The 20,260-nt window shown below is 48.8% G+C and overlaps 1 protein-coding gene across 1 annotated transcript; it reads right to left on the bottom strand.

Moving 5' to 3' along the window:
• Positions 1–4,494: 4,494 nt before the first annotated feature.
• On the bottom strand, positions 4,495–19,154 carry DUSP15 (dual specificity phosphatase 15). Its single transcript, XM_024200939.2, has 7 exons — positions 18,960–19,154; positions 15,399–15,432; positions 12,142–12,224; positions 11,525–11,574; positions 9,133–9,207; positions 8,373–8,544; positions 4,495–5,504 (listed from the first exon to the last, which is right to left on the bottom strand). The coding sequence occupies exons 1-7, from the start codon at positions 18,978–18,980 to the stop codon at positions 5,292–5,294; spliced, it is 648 nt and encodes a 215-aa protein (XP_024056707.1). The 5' UTR covers positions 18,981–19,154; the 3' UTR covers positions 4,495–5,291.
• Positions 19,155–20,260: the final 1,106 nt, after the last annotated feature.

Below are 20,260 nucleotides of genomic sequence, written 5' to 3'. Positions count from 1 at the left end.
GCACTTATGTCTCCCTCCTCTCCTGGGAAATGTTCTGTGAAGACCCCAAGGCATTAAACACCCCATTCCAGTAGCCTCCATAGATCAAATCCAGAGGCCAGGGGATAATCTGAGCCCATTAACTTGTCATCCAGCCGCATATAAATTGGGGAGAGTTTCATACTGTACATGTTCTTATCAGCCAGGGATTTCATGTGTTCTCCTAATAGCTGAGGCAGTGACATACTGAACAGGAGAGATCTAATTATCCCTGGTCTGGATTCCTAGGCAGCATTTGCAGGAGGAAAGTGAGGCTGCTTAATAACCCTTATACTTTGTATGCTAATGAACTAGTGTTGCAAAAATGGAGTTAAATATTAACCCACAATTAACCCTGCCCTCAGCTGCACTTCAAATACACAAAACCACATCCACAAATATAAATACATTTCTGCTTTGCCAGCAAGGGCTGGATTTTAATAGTTGAGGTGAATACTGCCTGCACAAAATGTGTGCCTAATTGGAAACTGTGTTTGACACTTTTGCATGCGAACTAGGAAATTGCATACGCAAATACATCTGCTTAGTTATCTGTGTGCAGCTACCTGATCCACGTGTGCAGCTGCATATGTACCTCTGTGTCTTCACTGGCTGAAAATCAGCGCCTGAAACTCTATAACTGGCCAAGTGAAGCAAGTTCTACACTCATCTCAGCTACATTTCTGCATCTGTAACATGAGAACTTCTGACAACTGCATCTGATCAATTCCAAAATTCCAGGGTAAGTTCTAGGCATTCCTGGGCAGAACATTATTGATTTTAGCAACAATCGGAACACCAGAGGAAATGGTAGACATGCTGCACCCTTTGCATCAGGTTAGCACACCCATTAGCTTCCAATAGGTCTGTTAATTGACGGTAGAGCAAAGTACTAGGTGATGGTAGCCATTCGCACCTTCTAGCACGATGCCCCCCATCTCTAGTTATACTCTAGTTCAAACCAAAATTAATTCAGGGAAGTCCAGTGTTGCCAACTCTCATGATTCTATCATGAGTCTCATGATAATTATTGTTTTCCGTAAAGCCCCAGCTCCTGGAGTCAAGTGGATCTGGGATGACATCAGCCTTCATTCTTAAAGGAAAAGTACGTTTCTAGCCCTCGTGGCTGTGGAGAAAGCACCAAAATGTGACCCCAGTGCACCCTACAGGCTCAAAAACAGAAGGCAAATAAAAAGATCCCCACATCTGTTATTTTTACATAATCTCATGATTTTTGGTGAGCCTGAATCCTGATTTTTGAACATGTGGGGATGGCTATCCTGGCTGTCCTATGGCCTATGTTGTACAGAAGGTCAGACTAGATGATCAGAGTGATCCCTTTGGGCCTTATAATTTATGCATTTCAGCTCCGCCCATCATCCCAATGGGGTTTAACACGTTGACACCCTGAGTGACTCCTCTCCCAGCCAGAAAGAAAATAAATAATAATGGGGAACACGTAGTGGCTTGCCTGGGAGGAGAGAATGTGGGACCCTGTGTGATGAAGTGGGACTGTTCTTAATGTTTCCTCTGAATACTGTGTGGGTGCCTCAGTTTCCCCTATGCATTTCTTAAGTCTCCAGTGTGCATAAATGGCTGACCATCTGTCTCCTAGCAACAAATGGCTGGAGCCCTTCTCCCCTGCAAGGTGAACAAAGAGATCAGGTGACCTCCTGGCCCTGGAAAGAGACAAAGGCCAGAAAGGAGGGGCTGGAGGGGGTTTCAGTTTGGAGCTGGCTAGGGACTAGGAGTGAGGGCAGACGGGGTTGTCTGGCTCGCTGGGCCCTAGAATGGACCCGGCTGAGGGGTCCTGTTCTCTGGACCTACAAGCTCTGTTTTAGACCGTGTTCCTGTCATCTAATAAACCTCTGTTTTACTGGCTGGCTAAGAGTCACGTCTGACTGCGAAGTGGGGGTGCAGGACCCTGTGGCTTCCCCAGGATCCCGCCGGGGCGGACTCGCTGTGGGAAGCACGCAGAGGGGCATATGCTGAATGCTCCAAGGTCAGACCCAGGAGGTGAAGCCGTGTGAGCTTCTTGCCCTGAAGTCTGCTCCAAGGGAGAGGAGGCTCCCCAAAATCCTGACTGGCTTTCTGGGGAGCAGTTCCAGAGCATCGCCCGGGGACTCCGTGACACCCTGGCATGAGGAACATACCACCACAGGCATGAGGGAATCTCTCTATGTCCAAGTTATGAATTCTGGTTGATGCTATGAAATTGCTGTAACATCGGATGCCTCCGTGCAAGTGGAATCCTCCATGTGGTGTCAGGGTTGTGCCACACTATCTCCCAGTCCAGGGACAATGGAGGCTCATTATCGTTACACCTGGATCGCTCCCAGTCCAGTGGGAGCACCTCAGAACAGTGGGATGGCTGAAGTCGGAGAAACCAGCCGGCCACGTCTGTCTGTGGGGCTGGAGTTTGAGGCCATGGAATTTTCCCAAAAAGGGAAACCAAGAAACCTCAACCATTAAAAAACCCAAAGGCCGAGGAATTGAAAAGGGGAACTCAGAGGAACCCGCGGAGACTTGGGACGCTTGGGTTAGTGGGTAGGGCGGAGGCACAGAGGGGCATGTTGAAGCAGAGGGGTCCCACTTAGCTGCACGACCTGCTATGGAAGAAGGAAACTCTCCACACACAGCGGGAGATAGCGAGTGACTCGGAGGAGCTGCGGTGTGCAGGAGGGGCGAGTGGCTGTTTTGGGAACCCATGGGGCTGTCGGCTTTCACTAGAGCATGTCCCGAAAGAGGTGAACTGTAAACCCCGCGTACCTACATGGCTAGAGCCTTGGGCTTAAACGACTGGGCAGTCAGCACAGGGCCTGGGGCAGCTGGGCTGTGGGTCCCATTTCTGTGAAGGGGGGACAGATGGAGGCTGCAGCCTACTCAGCCCAAGGGACAGGTAAGAGCAGACGCCGGGCCCAGTGCGGTGGGACCTGAACACAGTAGGCTGGGGACTGTCCAGCAAAGGGAGGGCTGGGTGACGGGGGCATGTCTGGTTTTCAGAATGTCACCGCCTCTGGCAGGCTCTGAGCTGTTATCCAGCCTCTGCCTAGCATAAGAACAGGGCTCCTGAACACGGGGCAGTGTGGGCAACACAGGGCCTCTGCCTAGCGCAGGCGGTCGAACTACGGCTATGCCTGCAATACGAGCATGGGGCGCGATTTCCCCTGCTCGCACTAACGCTCCTGGAGCTAGTGTGAGTACAAACAGCAGTGTAGACACAGTAGCACAGGGACTGCTCAGCCATGCCTGCACTCTCGCTCCCTGGGCTCTCCTGGCTGCAATGCCCAGCACTAGCGTGTGAACACAAGCAGGGGAATCACGCTCGTAGCTCACAGTGTGGGCACAGCCAATGGCGACGCCCATAGGAAAATGCTTAGCACTGAATCATAGAAACCCAGCATACTTAGCCAGCACTTCGAGATGACTGGTATTCAATTCGTCTGCTGTAACGCCGAGGGAGGATGAAGGCACCAGTGTGCCCGGTGCTGCACAGACGTGTAGGAAGATAGAGCCCATGTCCTGAAGAGCCTGCGGGCTAGGAATCCCATCAGATTCATGTGTCCTGCCAAAGAGCTCCGTGCACAGGAATCTGATGTTTTGTCGTCTGATTTTATTGGGTAATGTAGAGGCAGGAATATGGTGCCCAAAGGTGCAGGTTGGTTGGGTATTTAACTCCGGTGTGGCAGGGATAAAGTCAACGTCCTTTTGCTTTCCAGGCTCCTGGGGCGCTTGCCAGCTGTGGCCAATTGCTTTGGCAGTCTGCACTCGGGGACAGCTGTATGAATTCTTTATTCCACTCTATTTTAGAATTGCACTTTCATACATGGGCCTCCTAGCTCTCGTCACCCAGGACTGAGATGGTGGGACATTGCTGCCATGGGAGGTGCAGTACTAGAGGTCAGGACAGAGGGTGAAGGGGGACACTCCTAAATAGAGTTGTTTTTACGCTAATTTATTAACTTTAATGTCCAAAACAGCTGGAATGATGTCAGGCTCTGATCCCGAGCTCTGTGCAGACAGAGCCCCGTGCCTGCACTGTCTCCTCTGATGTCCATGGAGCTCTCTGCAGATGCAGAGGTTCTTGTGGGTGAAGCTCCCTGTGGGACTGGGGCCGTGGGCTGTGTAAGCTCTTCAAGGCAGAGATTTTGTCTCTTTATTTGCTCTGCAAAGCACCTGGTGCACATTAGGCACAGTGTACATACATTAGCAGTACGCATTAATAATGAATGTCCTAGTCCACTCTCTGCAGCCGCGCGCGCGGGAGCGTCGGTGGCAGGGATGTTACATACTCCCAAAGGCTCTTTCTGGCTCCAGAGAGCCTTGCTCACTCCCAGCCTTCCCCAACCAGCACACCCCCTTTTTCAGATCCAACTCTGCCCTGGGCTGAAATGTACAGAAAACTCTGCACTGACGAGACGTTTATTAAGAAATAAGTATGTAAAATGTCTTCAAACAAAATGGCTTAATATTCAGCTCTAGCAATACCTGGCCCAGTGTTAACTATTATTTGCCCCCTGTGGGAGACCACACCAGGATCAGGGGAAACGTAGTGCAACCCTGTTAACACACCATTCACTGTTGCCTACAGTTGGACCTTTGCCTGCATGAGAGCTGTCTCCTGGCTGGTGTACTGGGTCTAATGGAAAACACACACACACTTCTTATACAATGCCCCGGACAGTGGAAACCACTTGCTGATGAAAAAGTCTCATCTATAAAGAGACATCCCCCCACGCTTTATTGTATTTTTATGGGTTCAGTGCAGCATTTATTGAAGTATTACAATTTGCTGCCGAAGTCCATCCCTGGCTGGTACTTTCCAACCCAGGCTCTTGGCAGCAGGAAAATCCCCTCCTGCACAGCTGATCTGTAGCACTCAGTAAGCCAGGGCTCAAGGCCCTTCTGTTCACTAATGATGATAGTCAGCACGTCTAACCCTCCCAGTGCCCTTTGTATATTTACTAACCAACCCTCACAGCAGCCTGGGAAATAGAAACGTAAGCATTAACCCCCCACACTTTAGATGGGGAAACTGAGGCAGATGTTAGGTGACTTTCCCAAGGCCACAGAGGAAGACTACAGAGCTTGGATGGGAACCCAGGAGTTCCTGGCTCCCAGGCCTGTGATTGCGCCACTGGACCATACCTCTCCCCTGACATACAATAGCAGGGATGTCCCTTTCCAGGCCTTGGCGTTTGCCAGTCTGATATGTTAGGCTATGCACTTTCCCAGAATGCCTCGCGTCCCTCCTCTCTGTGCCTCAGCTGGACTCACTTCAAACAGGTGGGGATGCAGGAGAACGTCTGCTTCACTCGCAGCAGAAAGGGGACTGTGTTCTTGATGTCTCTGCTCCTTGGCACCAGTCCCTGCAGGGGTCCATCTGTCCTGGATGTGCCTTCTCCGTCTGCTGGAAGCAGGAGCCTTATCTCCTCCTCGTCATTGAAAGTGTCGGCTCCATATCTCTGCTCCAAGTGTCTGTGAATCTGCAGGTGCAAGGAGAACATAAGAACGGCCATGCTGGGTCAGACCAATGGTCCATTTAGCCTAATATCCTGTTTCCCAACAGTGGCCAATGCCAGGTGCTTCAGAGGTTTGTGATGGCCCTATTCAGCTGTGTCACAAGGTGCAGAATTCCTGAGGCTGAACATGTGCTGTAATATACTGTGGCCTATTCTCCTCTCATGGGGCTCCCAGACCTCTCTCCTGTCTCTCTCTCGCACTGAGCTACATGTTATGGGCCAGATCCTCATCTGGTATAAATCTGGGTAGCTCAATGGAAGCCAATAGTGATACTGATTTGCACCACCTGAGGAACTGGCCCCTGTAAAGGGAAATGTATTGGCTCAGTATTTAGATGGAAAACCTCCAGGATATATTGAGGTGTAACAGGTGTTGATGGTTCTGTAGGTGGTGCTTTTCCTTTGCCGTCAGGAGCAAACCAATAACCCAGCTTGGGCTGCTGCAGGTGCCATATTTCAAATGGACAGAAATCCAAAGTCCTGGGAATTGGTGATCCTGCAACATTTGATGCAAGGGAGGCCGAGAGGCGATATGCACGGTACTGGAGGAGGGGGAGAGTGTACCGCTCCACAGAATTGATTAGGATTCGGTCTCTCCTGCTTTGCTTTCTCTTTTCCTATCTACCCTCTTCAAGATGCTGGTGATGTGGGAGCTCCACGTGTCCCTGCTGGCCCCACCTCTGCCTCAGTCAGTCCAAGGATTGGGCCTCCTTGATCTTCCTGCCTCCCTCAGAGAGCAGGGAGCTGAGTGCCACTCAGAGGAGTGCCCCGATGTTGATAGGTTCCCAGATGGCAAGGCCAAAAGGGACCATTCTGATCATCTAGTCTGACCTTCTACTTGAAACGTCCCCAAAATCATTCCCAGAGCAGATCTTTTAGAAAAACATCTAATCATGCTTTTAAAATGGTCAGAGATGGAAAATCCACCACAAGCCTTGGTAAATTTTTCCAATGGCTAATTACCCTCACTGTCAAAAATCTACACCTTATTTCCAGTCTGAATGTGTCTAGCTTCCACTTCCAGCCAGTGCATCGTGTTAGACCTTGCTCTGCTAGACTGACGAGAGCATTATTAAATATTTGTTACCCATGTAGGTACTTGTAGACTGTAGTCAAGCCACCCCTTAAGCTTTCTTAAGCTGAATAGACTGAGCTCCTTCAATCTCTCTCTCTAAACTGTGTTTTCTAATCCTTGAAACATTTGCATGGCTCTTCTCTGAACTGCCTCTAATTTGTCAACAGCCTTCTTGAATTGTGGGCACCAGAACTGGACACAGGATTCCAGCAGCAGTTACATCCGTGCCAAACACAGAGGTAAAATATCCCCTCTGCTCCTGCTCAAGATTCCCCTGTTTATGCATCCCAGGTTCGCTCTTTTGGCCACAGTGGCACTCTGGGAGCTCATGTTCAGTTGATTATCCACCATCAGAGTCACTACTTCCCAGGATAGAGTCCTCCATCCTGGCAGCGTGGCCAGTGTTCTTTGTTCCTAGATGAATACATATCCATTTGGCCATATTAAAATGCATATTGTTTGCTTGCACCCAGTTTACCAAGTGATCCAGATTGCTCTGAATCAGTGACCTGTTCTCCGTTATTTATCACTCCCCCAATTTTTGTGTCATCTGCAAACTTTATCAGTGATGATTTTATGTTTTCTTCCAGGTCACTGATAAAAATGTTAAATAGCATAGGGCCAAGAACCAATCCCTGTGGGACCCCACTGTAAACATACCGACTGGATGACTATTCCCCATTTACAATTACATTTTGAGACCTATCAGTAGCCAGTATTTAATCCATTTAATATGTGCCATGTTAATTTTATATCGTTGTAGTTTTTTAATCAAAACATCATTTGATACCAAGTCAAATGCCTTACAGAAGTATATATATTAGTTTGACAGAATCTATTTCCATAAACCCACGTTGCTTGCATTAATTACAATACCTTCCTTTATTCTTTATTAATCGAGCCCTGTATCAGCAGCTCCACTACCTTGCCTGGGATCGATGTCAGGCGAACAGGCCTGTAATTACCTAGGTTGTCCCGTTAAATGGGGCAAGGAACATACCCCTGGTTTGTGCTTGTGGCCATGTGAGTGACCAATAGGAATGAAGTGGCAGGGCAGTGCAGAATGGTCAAGCAGGCGATGAGTGCTACAGTGACCTGGTGGGGACCTGATCCAAGCTACAGGCAGGAGTTTGGGTCCTATAGGCAGGGGCGGCTCCAGGTACCAGCGCACCAAGCGCGTGCCTGGGGCGGCAAGCCGTGGGGGGCGGCCCGACAGTCGCCGTGAGGGTGGCAGTCAGGCTGCCTTCAGTGGCATGCCTGCAGGAGGTCCGCCGGTCCCGGGGTTTCGGCGGCAATTCTGTGGCGGGTACGCCGAAGGCGCGGGACCGGCGGACCTCCCGCAGGCGTGCCGCCGAAGACTGCCGTGTTTGGGGCAGCAAAATACATAGAGCCGCCCCTGCCTATAGGCCTGGCGAGGTGCTAGCCCTGGTGGCCTGGCCATATGCTGTGTTTGGAAGGAGGGTGGATTGTGTGGCTCTCTCATTGGGAATCTCTCTCAGGACAGCCCATCTCTTTCTGTGGGGGATTATAGATCTCTCTGATGCCTTCCCCCACCATTAGATCCCACGTCTTGATCCGTCTCTTTCTAATGACCTTCTAGTCTCTCTCTCGGTTCCAAGCTCTCCCTTGCTCTTTGGGGATCCAGGTCCCGCTCTGGATTCTGAGTCCTTCTCCCCCTGGGCTTGCGCAGTGCCTAGGAAGCGCTATATAAGGACTGACCGCAGTTACCATGGCAATACGCAGCCTTCTGCGCTCACCTTTCGTGCAGGGCCGTGACCGAACTCCTCCAGCTGCTGCTTGAAGCCGGGGTTGGGATTGGCAATCGGTCGCACTGCTCTTACCGCCTGCAATACCTCTTGCCAGCTTAGCTCCGTCACGGCCATGACATAGGCGACAACAATGGTGGTGCTCCGGGAGATCCCCGCAAGGCTGGAGTCAGAAAGGGGGGAAAATCAGGACCTTGATTTTGCTGTTTCTTCCTCGCCCCCACCCGCACTCACAGCCATCCTCCTTCAAGCCCAGGGGCACCCCCACCACCATGCGCTCCTTCTTTCTTCATGGCTATTTCAGTTCCTCCTTAGAGAATTTCTTCTCCTGGAGACGGGGCACTTCCACCATGACCTCAGTTAGCTCTATACAAACATTACAGCCCCTAGAAGAAGTGAAAACATGAGCCACTTCCTGGAATCCTGCCCCCAAATCGGTTCCTCTTCCTCCCCATTACAATTGAAGCTAATGCTGCCCTTTCTGCTTGGTAAACAGTTCCCTAACCCAATGGCATCCTTAAATCAAGCTGGGCTGGGGAGACACTCGCCTGATCTCTGACTCCAGGCACCACCCCAGGGCCCAGCCAGAGCCCGTCAGCACACTTGCTTTGGTTCGTAAGCTGCAGCCCAGCATGTGCGGTCTGTTTTCTACAAAGCACGGGCCTTCTGGGGACTCTGCTGCCCAGTCCAGTTCCCCAGTGCACTGTACTTGGGAGAATGCCGCGCGAGGGTCATTGGAAGGGAGCATTACCAGTGAACAAGGCAGTTCCCTCCATGCAGGCGACAGTAGTGGATAAAACTGATACATTCTTTAAAGTGCTTCTTGCTAGCAGGAAAAATAAAATAGAATGAAGACTCCAGGCTGTGCAATAGGATCTTACCAGGAGCCGCAGGTGTCCCCATGGCGCGCAGGGCAAGGTGAGCAAAGTAAAATAGTGATCACGGCTCCTTTCCTAGGCACCATTCACAGCTACTGATTTAACAGCCTGGGGCATCGGGGCTTCCAGAAGAAGTAGCCGTGCTGGGGGGCTGATGCCCCTGGCTATTCAACGCCCCCTGCAGCACAGGACTCCAAAGCAGCAGCTGCCAGGCTTCCGGAGGGCACCCGGGCTCTACTCACCAGTCCAGTAGGCACAGCCGAGGACTGAGAAGCACTTTGTCGATAAGTTTATCTTATCGACAAACTAGGCAAATACAATTTAGATGGGGCTACTATAAGGTGGGTGCATAACTGGCTGGATAACCGTACTCAGAGAGTTGTTATTAAATGGTTCCCAATCCTGCTGGAAAGGCATAACGAGTGGGGTTCCGCAGGGGTCTGTTTTGGGACCGGCTCTGTTCAATATCTTCATTAACGACTTAGATATTGGTATAGAAAGTACGATTATTAAGTTTGCGGATGATACCAAACTGGGAGGGATTGCAACTGCTTTGGAGGACAGGGTCATAATTCAAAATGATCTGGACAAATTGGAGAAATGGTCTGAGTTAAACAGGATGAAGTTTAACAAAGACAAATGCAAAGTGCTCCACTTAGGAAGAAAAAATCAGTTTCACACATACAGAATGGGAAGAGACTGTCTAGGAAGGAGTACGGCAGAAAGGGATCTAGGGGTTATAGTGGACCACAAGCTAAATATGAGTCAACAGTGTGATGCTGTTGCAAAAAAAGCAAACGTGATTCTGGGATGTATTAACAGGTGTGTTGTGAGCAAGACACGAGAAGTCATTCTTCCGCTCTACTCTGCTCTGGTTAGGCCTCAGCTGGAGTATTGTGTCCAGTTCTGGGCACCGCATTTCAAGAAAGATGTGGAGAAATTGGAAAGGGTCCAGAGAAGAGCAACAAGAATGATTAAAGGTCTTGAGAACATGACCTATGAAGCAAGGCTGAAAGAATTGGGTTTGCTTAGTTTGGAAAAGAGAAGACTGAGAGGGGACATGATAGCAGTTTTCAGGTATCTAAAAGGGTGTCATAAGGAGGAGGGAGAAAACTTGTTCACTTTAGCCTCTGAGGATAGAACAAGAAGCAATGGGCTTAAACTGCAGCAAGGGAGGTCTAGGTTGGACATTAGGAAAAAGTTCCTAACTGTCAGGGTGGTTAAACACTGGAATAAATTGCCTAGGGAGGTTGTGGAATCTCCATCTCTGGAGATATTTAAGAGTAGGTTAGATAAATGTCTATCAGGGATGGTCTAGACAGTATTTGGTCCTGCCATGCGGGCAGGGGACTGGACTCGATGACCTCTCGAGGTCCCTTCCAGTCCTAGAATCCTAGAATCTATTCCCAGGACTTACTGAAAATGAGCCAATCTCTGGCCTCAGACAGCTTGTCTGCTTGAGCCCTCTGTTAGTGCCGGGTGCATTACACAGGGCCGCACAGCCCTGCTCTGTTATTTATGCCTCCAAAGTGTGACCCTTTCCCCCTTCTCCCCCAGCCCCCCTCTTATCCAGCTAAGCATGCTACCCCTCCCTCGCGGTGGTCTGTGGCCACTGGATTCTCTCGTGGTGCCGTAACCGGGCTGCCACCCATCCTGATTTTAGGGAGCCTGTAACTAGCTTAGAGACTAACACATTTATTTGAGCATAAGCTGTCGTGGGCTACAGCCCACTTCGTCAGATGCATCGAATGGAACATATAGTAAGAAGATATATACACATACAGAGAACATGAAAAAGTGGAAGTTGCCATACCAACTCTAAGACCACCTTTTCATGTTCTCTGTATGTGTATATATATCTTCTTACTATATGTTCCATTTGATGCATCTGATGAAGTGGGCTGTAGCCCACGAAAGCTTATGCTCAAATAAATTTGTTAGTCTCTAAGGTGCCACAAGTTCTCCTGTTCTTTTTGCGGATACAGACTAACACGGCTGCTGCTCTGAAACCTGTAACTAGCTTGTGGCACCTCTCAAACTAAGCTCAGGCAGGATGTTGCACTGTGACTGTCACGCCGTCCCAGCAGCATGGTATGATTGTTTCATCCTACAGGACTCTCCTGCAAGGTGCCATCCTGAGTGTCCACCTGAGACAGCTGGTTTGAGGCCTCAGCAGTGCAGTGAGTGCCTATCCCCCAGTTTGTCCTGCAAGCTCCAAGGTTCCCTATGACTCTGATTCTGGAACAGCCTTGGCTTGGCACTTACATGTTGGCCTCGGGTGTATCTGGCAGAGGAATGCGAAGATAAGTCATTTCCTGAAATGCATAAAATGTACAGGTCAAACTTAGGACCCCCGAGAGATCAGAAGGTCTTATTTTCCCAAAGGGCTGCCCCAGAGCTGCTCACTCTACAAAGGCACTTCTCCTTTAGCGCTTGAGTTACTACTTCCCTACCCCAACCCCAGCAGTCCCACCACAGTAAAGCAAATACCACCTCCCTCTGCTCCTGAAAATGCTTCCAGAGTCCAAGGAGCCATGTCCACTATGCACCTGGGAAGGCAGACCAAGGAATGAGTGATCAGGGAAGGAAAGCGGTGACTTCGGATAGCGACGGGATAAACAGAGATGAGGACACAGAGATCTCTAACTCAGGCCAAAGAGCAGACAGTCCCTGATCATTTTGTTTTCTGAGCATATCTTTGTGACTCTTGGATTTGGGGGCTGTATCCACAGGAAGGCCGAAGGAGCAGCCCAGTTCCTTTGAGACTATAGAAGGGGGGGTAGCTATCACTGCGGCTTTTTTTCTTGAGGGAGAAGGAGGATGTTAGGGGCGAGTGGATGAGCAGAAGGCAGAGGGGTGATGTTAGGGGCTTAGGTACCTACCTGCAGTAGTGGCTGGGGAGATTCATGGATTGAAATAATGTGAGTGATCTTATTCCTGCTCAGTTGCTCCAAATCTTTGGCATCTGAAAGAAGGAAAAACCCAATGAGATTCTAGTATGTACTTAGTTCTTACACGTCCGCCAAGCATGCCTGCCACACCCCTGCAGACAAATAAGCATGCACACACCTTGCTGCATAGAAACACATAGCTGCATTATACACACATACACACACAGGTGCCCATACACACCGCAGGTGAGCAAATGCTGCCACCGATGAAAACAACCTATAAATCTCTATGCATGCGCACACAGGTTACACCAAAAGACACCTCCCTAAATGAACACATACCCTGCCTGCTCACACCTGAATGAATTCAAACACACACCAACATGCCACAGCATAATGAACACATGCTTGGAAAAATGTGTGCAAACACACCTGCAAATACATTCACATACCTGCTTGCAGCAGACACACATCCAAATGCTCCCACATGAAGGAACACACTCTTCCCTCACATGCAAACATACCATAAATACTAGCAGCTTGTCTTGCTGCATGCGCAGTTTACCCCACCCATTAACTGCAGCAATGGCGCTGCACCCACTTACAGGATGTCTGAGAGTGGCCCAGTCTGCCTGAACAACTGACGATTGTTCCCCAAGTCTCCGGACATACGCTCAACTAGCTTTGTTGCATTTGTCATCTTCTGAATTGTACCGACCTGAATGAGGATTCCTGGGTCCTCCCCTTTCCTACAGACCAGGGGTCTAGCTTCTCTAACAGGTCTCAGCATGTTGTGGTTCTGGTCATTAGTTCAGGACTAGGGTTAATCTTCTGGAAGGTGAGCATGCTGGTCTGGCCAACTAAGCATCTTTGCAGCAGGTTTTTCTCTTATGATTTTAGCAGCTGTTAGTTTGCAAGCTGCTAGTTAGGCACTGCCTTTTCCCATCTCAAAGCTTTGGGATTCTAAATGTTCAAGTGGTATAAAACATTGGCTTGTAGTTCTCAAGCACCGTGTGCTAATGGCATTATATAAATATTTAATACAATAGAGGATCGAAGAGAGCCGCTCCATGTCAGAATTCAAGGGGGGTGGAGGGGAGAGCAAGAGCTACCCATCCCTTTATCTGTTTGTATTACCTTAGTATGGGGGGCTGGCAGTCAGAATGCTGGTTCTTAGACTGATATGATTTTAATGTCCAGTGTTTTGTGACCTACCAGGGACAGAGGATGCTTTCAGTTGGAAAACATGTCTCTAGCTCTGGCAGTTCACAAGCTATTGAACTTTAAATCTATCCCATGACCCCCAATTTCTTGGTTGAGCAGTGCTTTTGTGGCACCAGTCCAAGACTGAATGTAGCAGGCCTTGGACTTGCTTTAACCTTTCTGGTTAACCTGGAGTCTGAGTATTCTGGATGCTGTCTGCTGTAGATATTGGGCTCAGTACAGGGTAACTGGTGAAATTCTCTAGCCTGTGATATAAAGGGGGTCAGACTAGACAATCATAATGGTCCCTTTCTCACCTTTAAATCTATGAATCTGTGCTTCCCCTGTTGTAATCCCTCATGCTGGTCAGGAATCTGTGTTCTCACTGCCTTTCGGAGTCTTGGTCCAAACTACTCTCGAATCCCCTGTGCATTGGACAAAGGCTTCCGAGAAGGCTTTTCAGCCAGTGAACTGCCTGTCTTAATGCACAGAAACAAAGTCAATGGTCTTCTTGAGACAACTGAGTGTCCTATCGGATGCATCCTCTATTGAGGGGACTGTATCATAGAATCATAGAAGATTAGGGTTGGAAGAGACCTCAGGAGGTCATCTAGTCCAACCCCTTGCTCAAAGCAGGACCAACACCCACTAAATCATCCCAGCCAGGGCTTTGTCAAGCCAGGCCTTAAAAACCTCTAAGGATGGAGATTCCACTGTATCCTCTCCTGGCAGGGGCATGGCCTCATTCACTGACTAGGCCTCTTCCACCTGTAAATCCTGAGATCCTATGAGTTACTGAGGCCCGTAAGGGGGAACAAGAGGAAGAATTGTCTTGTTTTCCCTTCCCGGATCTCCCACTCTGAACCTGTGGCAATAAATGGTTACACTCTGTTGCTCATGTGCCATCGTCATTGTAGAGAAACACAATGCCTGCAAACACCACACACTGATATTTTGCAGCAGGCGGCCAGCGGGGTTTCTGACACTATTCGCCAGAGGGGAAGCAGGTGACCATTGGCACACTGCATGAGCTAACAGGTTTCCCTGTCTACTGCTAGTTGTCTGTAGGGCAGAAGAATTGCCACCCCCAATGCTGTGATATTTATAGCTGGTATCAAGATGTTGTGTCAGAGCGGGAGAGGCAGAGCCGTGGTGTTGGAACGCAAGACACTCGGAGTCACACATGTGTGGTACTACGTCATGATGCCCAGAGTCAGTTTGGTGCTCTTTAACCCTTTGTGTGCTTGTCCTGACTGTCACCTTGCTCCCCAACATCATCAGCTCTGTCTTCCTCACAGCTGTGGTTCACATCCCCCGAATTGAACGAGAGCCCCTCCTACCTGTCTAGCTTTTTACTCCTCTCTCTGGGCACCACCATTTCCTATCCCACCCCTGCAGCGGGCTGAGAATACTGATCACACTGGGGAATAAAGCAGGTGAGGCGAGAGACCCTTGCGTGGACAAGGGGGAGAGCGCTTCTCGCAAGCACCAGGGGAAGAGTGACAGATGGAGAAAAGGGAATAGGAGAGAGGAGAGAGGAGAGCAGAGGTAGGCAGGTGAGGATTTGGCACTTGAGTTAAATGCAAGAATCAGGAAGTCAGAGGAAGGAATTCTTGCAGGGGGTGCTGACGCCTCTCTGCTTGCCACGATGGTGACGATGCCTATGACAGAGTGACCCAGGAGCACAGAGAGCTTAACGAGATATGACGGCGCTTCTTAATCCTGACCGAATCAGGGAGAAATCTCTCTCCCACGTCCACGCAGCACGGAACAATCCCTGAACGTCCCTGTCTTCTGTAGGACAAGTTGTGTAGTTGAGCATCTCCAGCTCCTATGGATGTCACCTCTCAGGATAGTAATCACTTCGATACCAGTGCTTCTGGTCTAAATAAGCACGCACAGTATTGTCCGGGCCTGGAGAGAACAAGGCTCCCTCGTAATGGGGGACAGTGGGGCAGAGGACTACATGCACATCACGCAACACAGACTATCGGTAACGTCCCAGCTCAGACAGTTCTCTGGGTGCTCTCAGCAGTGCAGCTCACCTATGAAGTTCCCAAGGTAAAGTCCAGGGAGAACCTGCAGGACACAAAAGAGAAGATTCAGCCTGAAAGAGGGCAACTCCTGGTGTGTTGCATCCCTTCTTCCCCCCCCCCCCCCCGCCCCGATCCAGCATTCAGACAGAGAGGAAGCCAAGCCAAGAAGAACCAAAACAAACAAAGGAAACCACCACTCTGCACCACCAACCCTCCCCCTTCCTGGACCCCTGCCCACTCCCCTGCCAGTGAAGTCACTAAAGCGATTCCTGTGAGGAGAGAGAGTGCGCATGGTGGCTCAAATATCGTGAGGGTCCTGCTTTGACTCTGGTTGCGTCCATGGACCCGTGAGAAGGGTCTCCTGTGTAAGGAGGGCTAGCAGCCCGTACCGTCCCTGGAGGTCGGAGCACATCTTACAACTTGCTAATTCCACAACGTGCCATTCAGAGAACGGGCTCCTCAGTGCCTGGCAGGATCAGCTCCAGTAAGAACAATGGCATGAATCACGTCAACAAGCCCATAAATGGGAAGGAGGAAAACATCTGTTCCCTATGGTCTGTCTTAGATCTCTAACAGTCACTTAAAGAACACCCTCTCCCTCTCTTCCCCCCCCCGCGCTTATTGGCCCAAAGATACTACTGGATACATTTTGCCCCCAGTTAAATCTGTGCAACCTTACTGACTCATGTGGAATGGCATCACATTTAGAACCACAGAATGGACGTAAACGCAGAATTTGGCCCTTGGAGCCGGAAGGATGTGACTCTGGGAAACTGCTGTTGCTTTTTTAAATAATCATTAATAATTAACAACAATTTGCAGTTTGCTAGTGCTTTTCATCCGAGAACCTCAAAAGTCATTTATCAATTAAACCTCAGACCCTGGGGAATTAGGGCATAGTTTCCCCATCTCTAAAACGGGGATATAATAAGGCACAGAAGTTACAGGACTTGCCCAAGGCCAACTATGAAGTCAGTGGCACAATCAGGGACAGACTCCAGCAGTCCCCTGCTCCGATCACTAGATCACGCTCCCTCCTCCATTTAGGCAAATAGTGCCAGTCCTATAAGAAATCCTTCCTTTTCTTTCTTTTTCTTCTGAAGAAAACTTGTTCCCAACACAAGAATAGCAGGCCAGTTTGTCACAGAATTTAGGAACATAACTGCATGTCTAATCTGTGCATGCAATCATGGTAATTGTGCATTCAAATGAGGTGCACATTTTGCACATGCAATTGTGCACCTAAACTGTCTGAAAATCTGGTCCTAACGTTTTAAATACTTTAATTCCCACAATTACTCAATTCCAGTAATCTACCTACTGCTATTTCCCATAGTGAGAAGACATCTGTTGCAGACTTAATTTTGTTAGGGACAGAATGAACTTCTCTAAACCATAGGTTGGAAACAAACATTTCTTTACCTCCCTTATTAATAGCACCTTCGACTATTAGAAGTGAGATGTTTAAAAATTCAGTGTACTCACACCTTCTTTGTTTACATTTTTACATTTCTCTCAGCTTCATCAATGAAAACTAATGGAGTTGTTTTCACTTTTCATAGAAATGTAAGGTTGGATGAGACCTCGAAGTCATTGAGTCCAGCCCCCTGTGCTGTGGCAGGACCAAATAAAGCTACAAAAACAACAAGGAGTCTGGTGGCACCTTAAGGTGCAGATACAGACTAACACGGCTACCCCCTGATACTTGACACCATGCAAGGCATCAAATAAAGCTAGACCATCCCTGACAGGTGTTTGTACAACTTGTTTTTAAAAGCTTCCAATGATCTTCCATGACCTCCCTTGGAAGCCTGTTCCAGAGCTTAACTACCCTTACAGTTAGAAAGTTTTTCCTGATGTCTAACCTAAAATGCCCCTTTCTGCAGATTAAGCCCATTACTTCTTGTCCTACCTTCAGTGGACATGGAGAACAATTGATCACCGCCCTCTTTAAAATGGCCCTTAACATATGGAAGACTGTGATCAGATTGTCCTTCAGTCTTCTTTTCTCAAGACTAAACATGCCCAGTTTTTTTAACCTTTTCTCATAGGTCAGGTTTTCTAAACCTTTGATCTTTTTTGATGCTCTCCTCTGGACTCTTTCCAATTTGTTCACATCCTTCCTAAATTGTGGTGCCCCAGAATTGGACACAATACTCCAGCTGAGGCCTCACCAGTGCTGAGTACAGTGAGACAATTACCTCCTGTGTCTTACATACAATGCTCCTGTTAATACACACCAAAATCATATTAGCCTTTTTTTGCAGCTGCATCACATTGACAACTCATATTCAGTTTGTGGTCTAACCTCCAGATACTTTTCAGCAGTATGACCACCTAGCCAGTTATTCCCCATTTTGTAGTTGAGCATTTGACTTGTTTATAGTCAGTTTCAAGTTCTTGATGCTTCAGTGGTTGGTTTGCAAACACTGCAGGGGAAAGCTTAAAACTACAGTTTCACTTTTTTTTTAAAGTACATTTGGAAATGTTTCTATTGACCTCATCGTTCATAAGAGTTTTTTTAAAACATTTAAAATTTGGATCAAATTTATATCGGCAATGTGCCTTTAACAAACTAACTTTCAACTGTCATAGAAATTAGATGCTAAGAGATTGCTGTAGTGCAAGGACACGTCTAAAGGGGAAACTGCAGTAGCTATGTATCCAGGAATGTCCTTATTACACAACAACGTGCCTCATTCAGTCCTACTCCTCCGTGAAATGCAATAGCTTTGATATATTGCATCCTTCATCCAAAATATCACAAAGCTCTTTGCCGTGCAGTGATAGCGCAGAGAGAGAGAATGCTTTAATGGATTAAGAGTGGAGGTTCTTACACAGGCAAATAAAGTCACTTCCTTGCAACTTGGGAAAACTTCACTGAAGGGGAAACAGTGGCTGCCCTCTCCGATAAGCTATGCCCTGGATACTGTATACAGCAAAGACCGTGGTGTTAGAGCAGCTGCTACTGGGAATGCTGAGCAGCCGAGTGGGGCAGTACAAAGCTCACGCCTTACAGATCTCTTGTTATGTGTTTATCTCATCTAGTTCTCTAAGGAGGTGTACAACTTTCCTTTCACCTTCACAGGGTAATGTCCTGGGCCGTGCACTGACCTGCTGGCGGCACTGCTGTAATCTCCTGGGGAGGAATCCCAGGATCACCATTGATCAGCTCTGTCGTCTGTCTACTTATCGCTGTCTTCCTAGGGTAGTATCACAGCTGCTTAGAACCCTTACTGACACTCCAGACCTGTGCGAAGGACCTCGCCTACTGACTTGCATGACCTCTAAAGAATCCCCATGTGGTTCCTTGTCCAGCTTTGCTCAACGTGTAGTTAAAGACCCACTTCTACCAGAGGAGCTGGTTTTAGCTGGTCCCTTAAATAGATTTCACTGTAAAATTAAGCATACACAAGGGTGCCCTGAAATCTAACATGAAGTGGCACCTGGCTCTTGCTTTCCAAGAAATGGAGTCCAATAAAGAGACCTCACACCCTAAAAGCTCTGAAAAGCCTGTCTCAGAGAGAACAGAGACCCACAAAACTAGTGTCTCAGCGTGTTTATTTTTACCTTGTTCATGCCATTTCCCATGGTGCAAAGCAATTACTGTGGAAGGCAAGGGGGGGCGCAGGTGTTGTCTCTTGATGCTGTGGCACGGTGTTTCCCCAGCTGAAATCTTAGCTGCCTCTGCGAAATGTTCAATGACAGGATGTCAGTGTTGCTCATGAAGAGATTTATACCTCCACAGTCACTGGTTTTTGTGGGTGTTTGTTTGTTTGTTGTAATAGTGGCGGCTTGCTTGTTTTTTCTCTTCACAGGCACCAAAACTGATCTCCTTGCAGCAGCTGCACATCTCAGGACAGACTAAACCTTCACTGAATCCCACGGCCGGCCCCTTCAGAAGCCCTTCTCCTCCAGGGACCCGCCTCCCTCCCAGATGGTGAAGCTACTCTTAAAGTGCCTTGTACCAGTTGTTCTCTTGCCCAGGGCAGAGACAAGAGCGGAGAAACCCCACCTCTCAGCACTCATGTGGGAGTGCTAAGGCCATGCTGTCTGCTGACTTAGTGCTCCTGCTTTCCAAGCAAAGCTGAACAAAGCCTCACTGTTGGAGAAATAACAAAACCCTTTGTCCCCCTTGCTCTCTTGGAAGGAAGGTCTGTTAAGCCATGCAGCTGAATGCTCAAAGGGATGCCCACTCCTGCCTGTACCCCCCCGGGCAGTGAGTACTATGACACCAGACCTCCTACCTCTCAAGAGAAACTTGCAGCATGGCAGCAATTCCAGCTCTTGCTACTCACTCACACACAGGCAAAACTTCCCTTCCTCTTGGGTAACTTCTTGCTTTGTACTGCCAGGCGTGATAATGCAGCCTTGGTAGAGTGGAATGCAAGGTCAAGGGATCACAGAGAGAAAGTGGCGATCAGGAACTGTCCATCAATGTCAGGGTACCTGAGAACATACCACATGCTATGTTCATAATTACACACCTTATCTACACACATACCTCCTTCAGCCCGCTCCCCAAGGCATGGCAGCCGACAGCAGTAAGTAACCACCTGCCCTGTTTGCTACATGCTCATGCTCAGCATTGAGAGGCATTCAGGCAAAACTCCTGATCCAAACACTTTTGAACTTTAGAGGACTTTGGATCTGGTTGGGCGCTAGTCTGGGACTGAGACAATTGCGGTTTGATTCTCTGCTCCACCACAGGTACTCCCTGTGTGACCTTGGGCAAATCCCTTAGTCTCTCTGTGCCTCAGTTCCAGGGGCGGCTCTAGCTTTTTTGCTGCCCCAAGCACAGCAGGCGGGCTGCCTTCGGCGACGTGCCTGCGGGAGGTCTGCCGGTCCCGCGGCTTTGGCGTACCCACTGC

This window comes from Terrapene carolina, unplaced genomic scaffold (genome assembly GCF_002925995.2).
Source record: "Terrapene carolina triunguis isolate 2854851 unplaced genomic scaffold, T_m_triunguis-2.0 Scaffold130, whole genome shotgun sequence".
Taxonomy (NCBI): Eukaryota; Metazoa; Chordata; order Testudines; family Emydidae; genus Terrapene; species Terrapene triunguis.
This window is presented reverse-complemented; position numbering and strand designations above follow the sequence as displayed.

Excerpts from the sequence above, each read along its gene's own strand:
- DUSP15 (XM_024200939.2), bottom strand. The coding sequence starts at position 18,980 with ATGGGAAATGGCATGAACAAG. Across the intron at positions 12,225-15,398 it reads TTACCTTGGGAACTTCATAG|ATGCCAAAGATTTGGAGCAA; the intron begins GTGAGCTGCACT and ends TCCTTCTTTCAG. Across the intron at positions 5,505-8,372 it reads GTCACGGCCCTGCACGAAAG|ATTCACAGACACTTGGAGCA; the intron begins GTGAGCGCAGAA and ends TTGCACCTGCAG.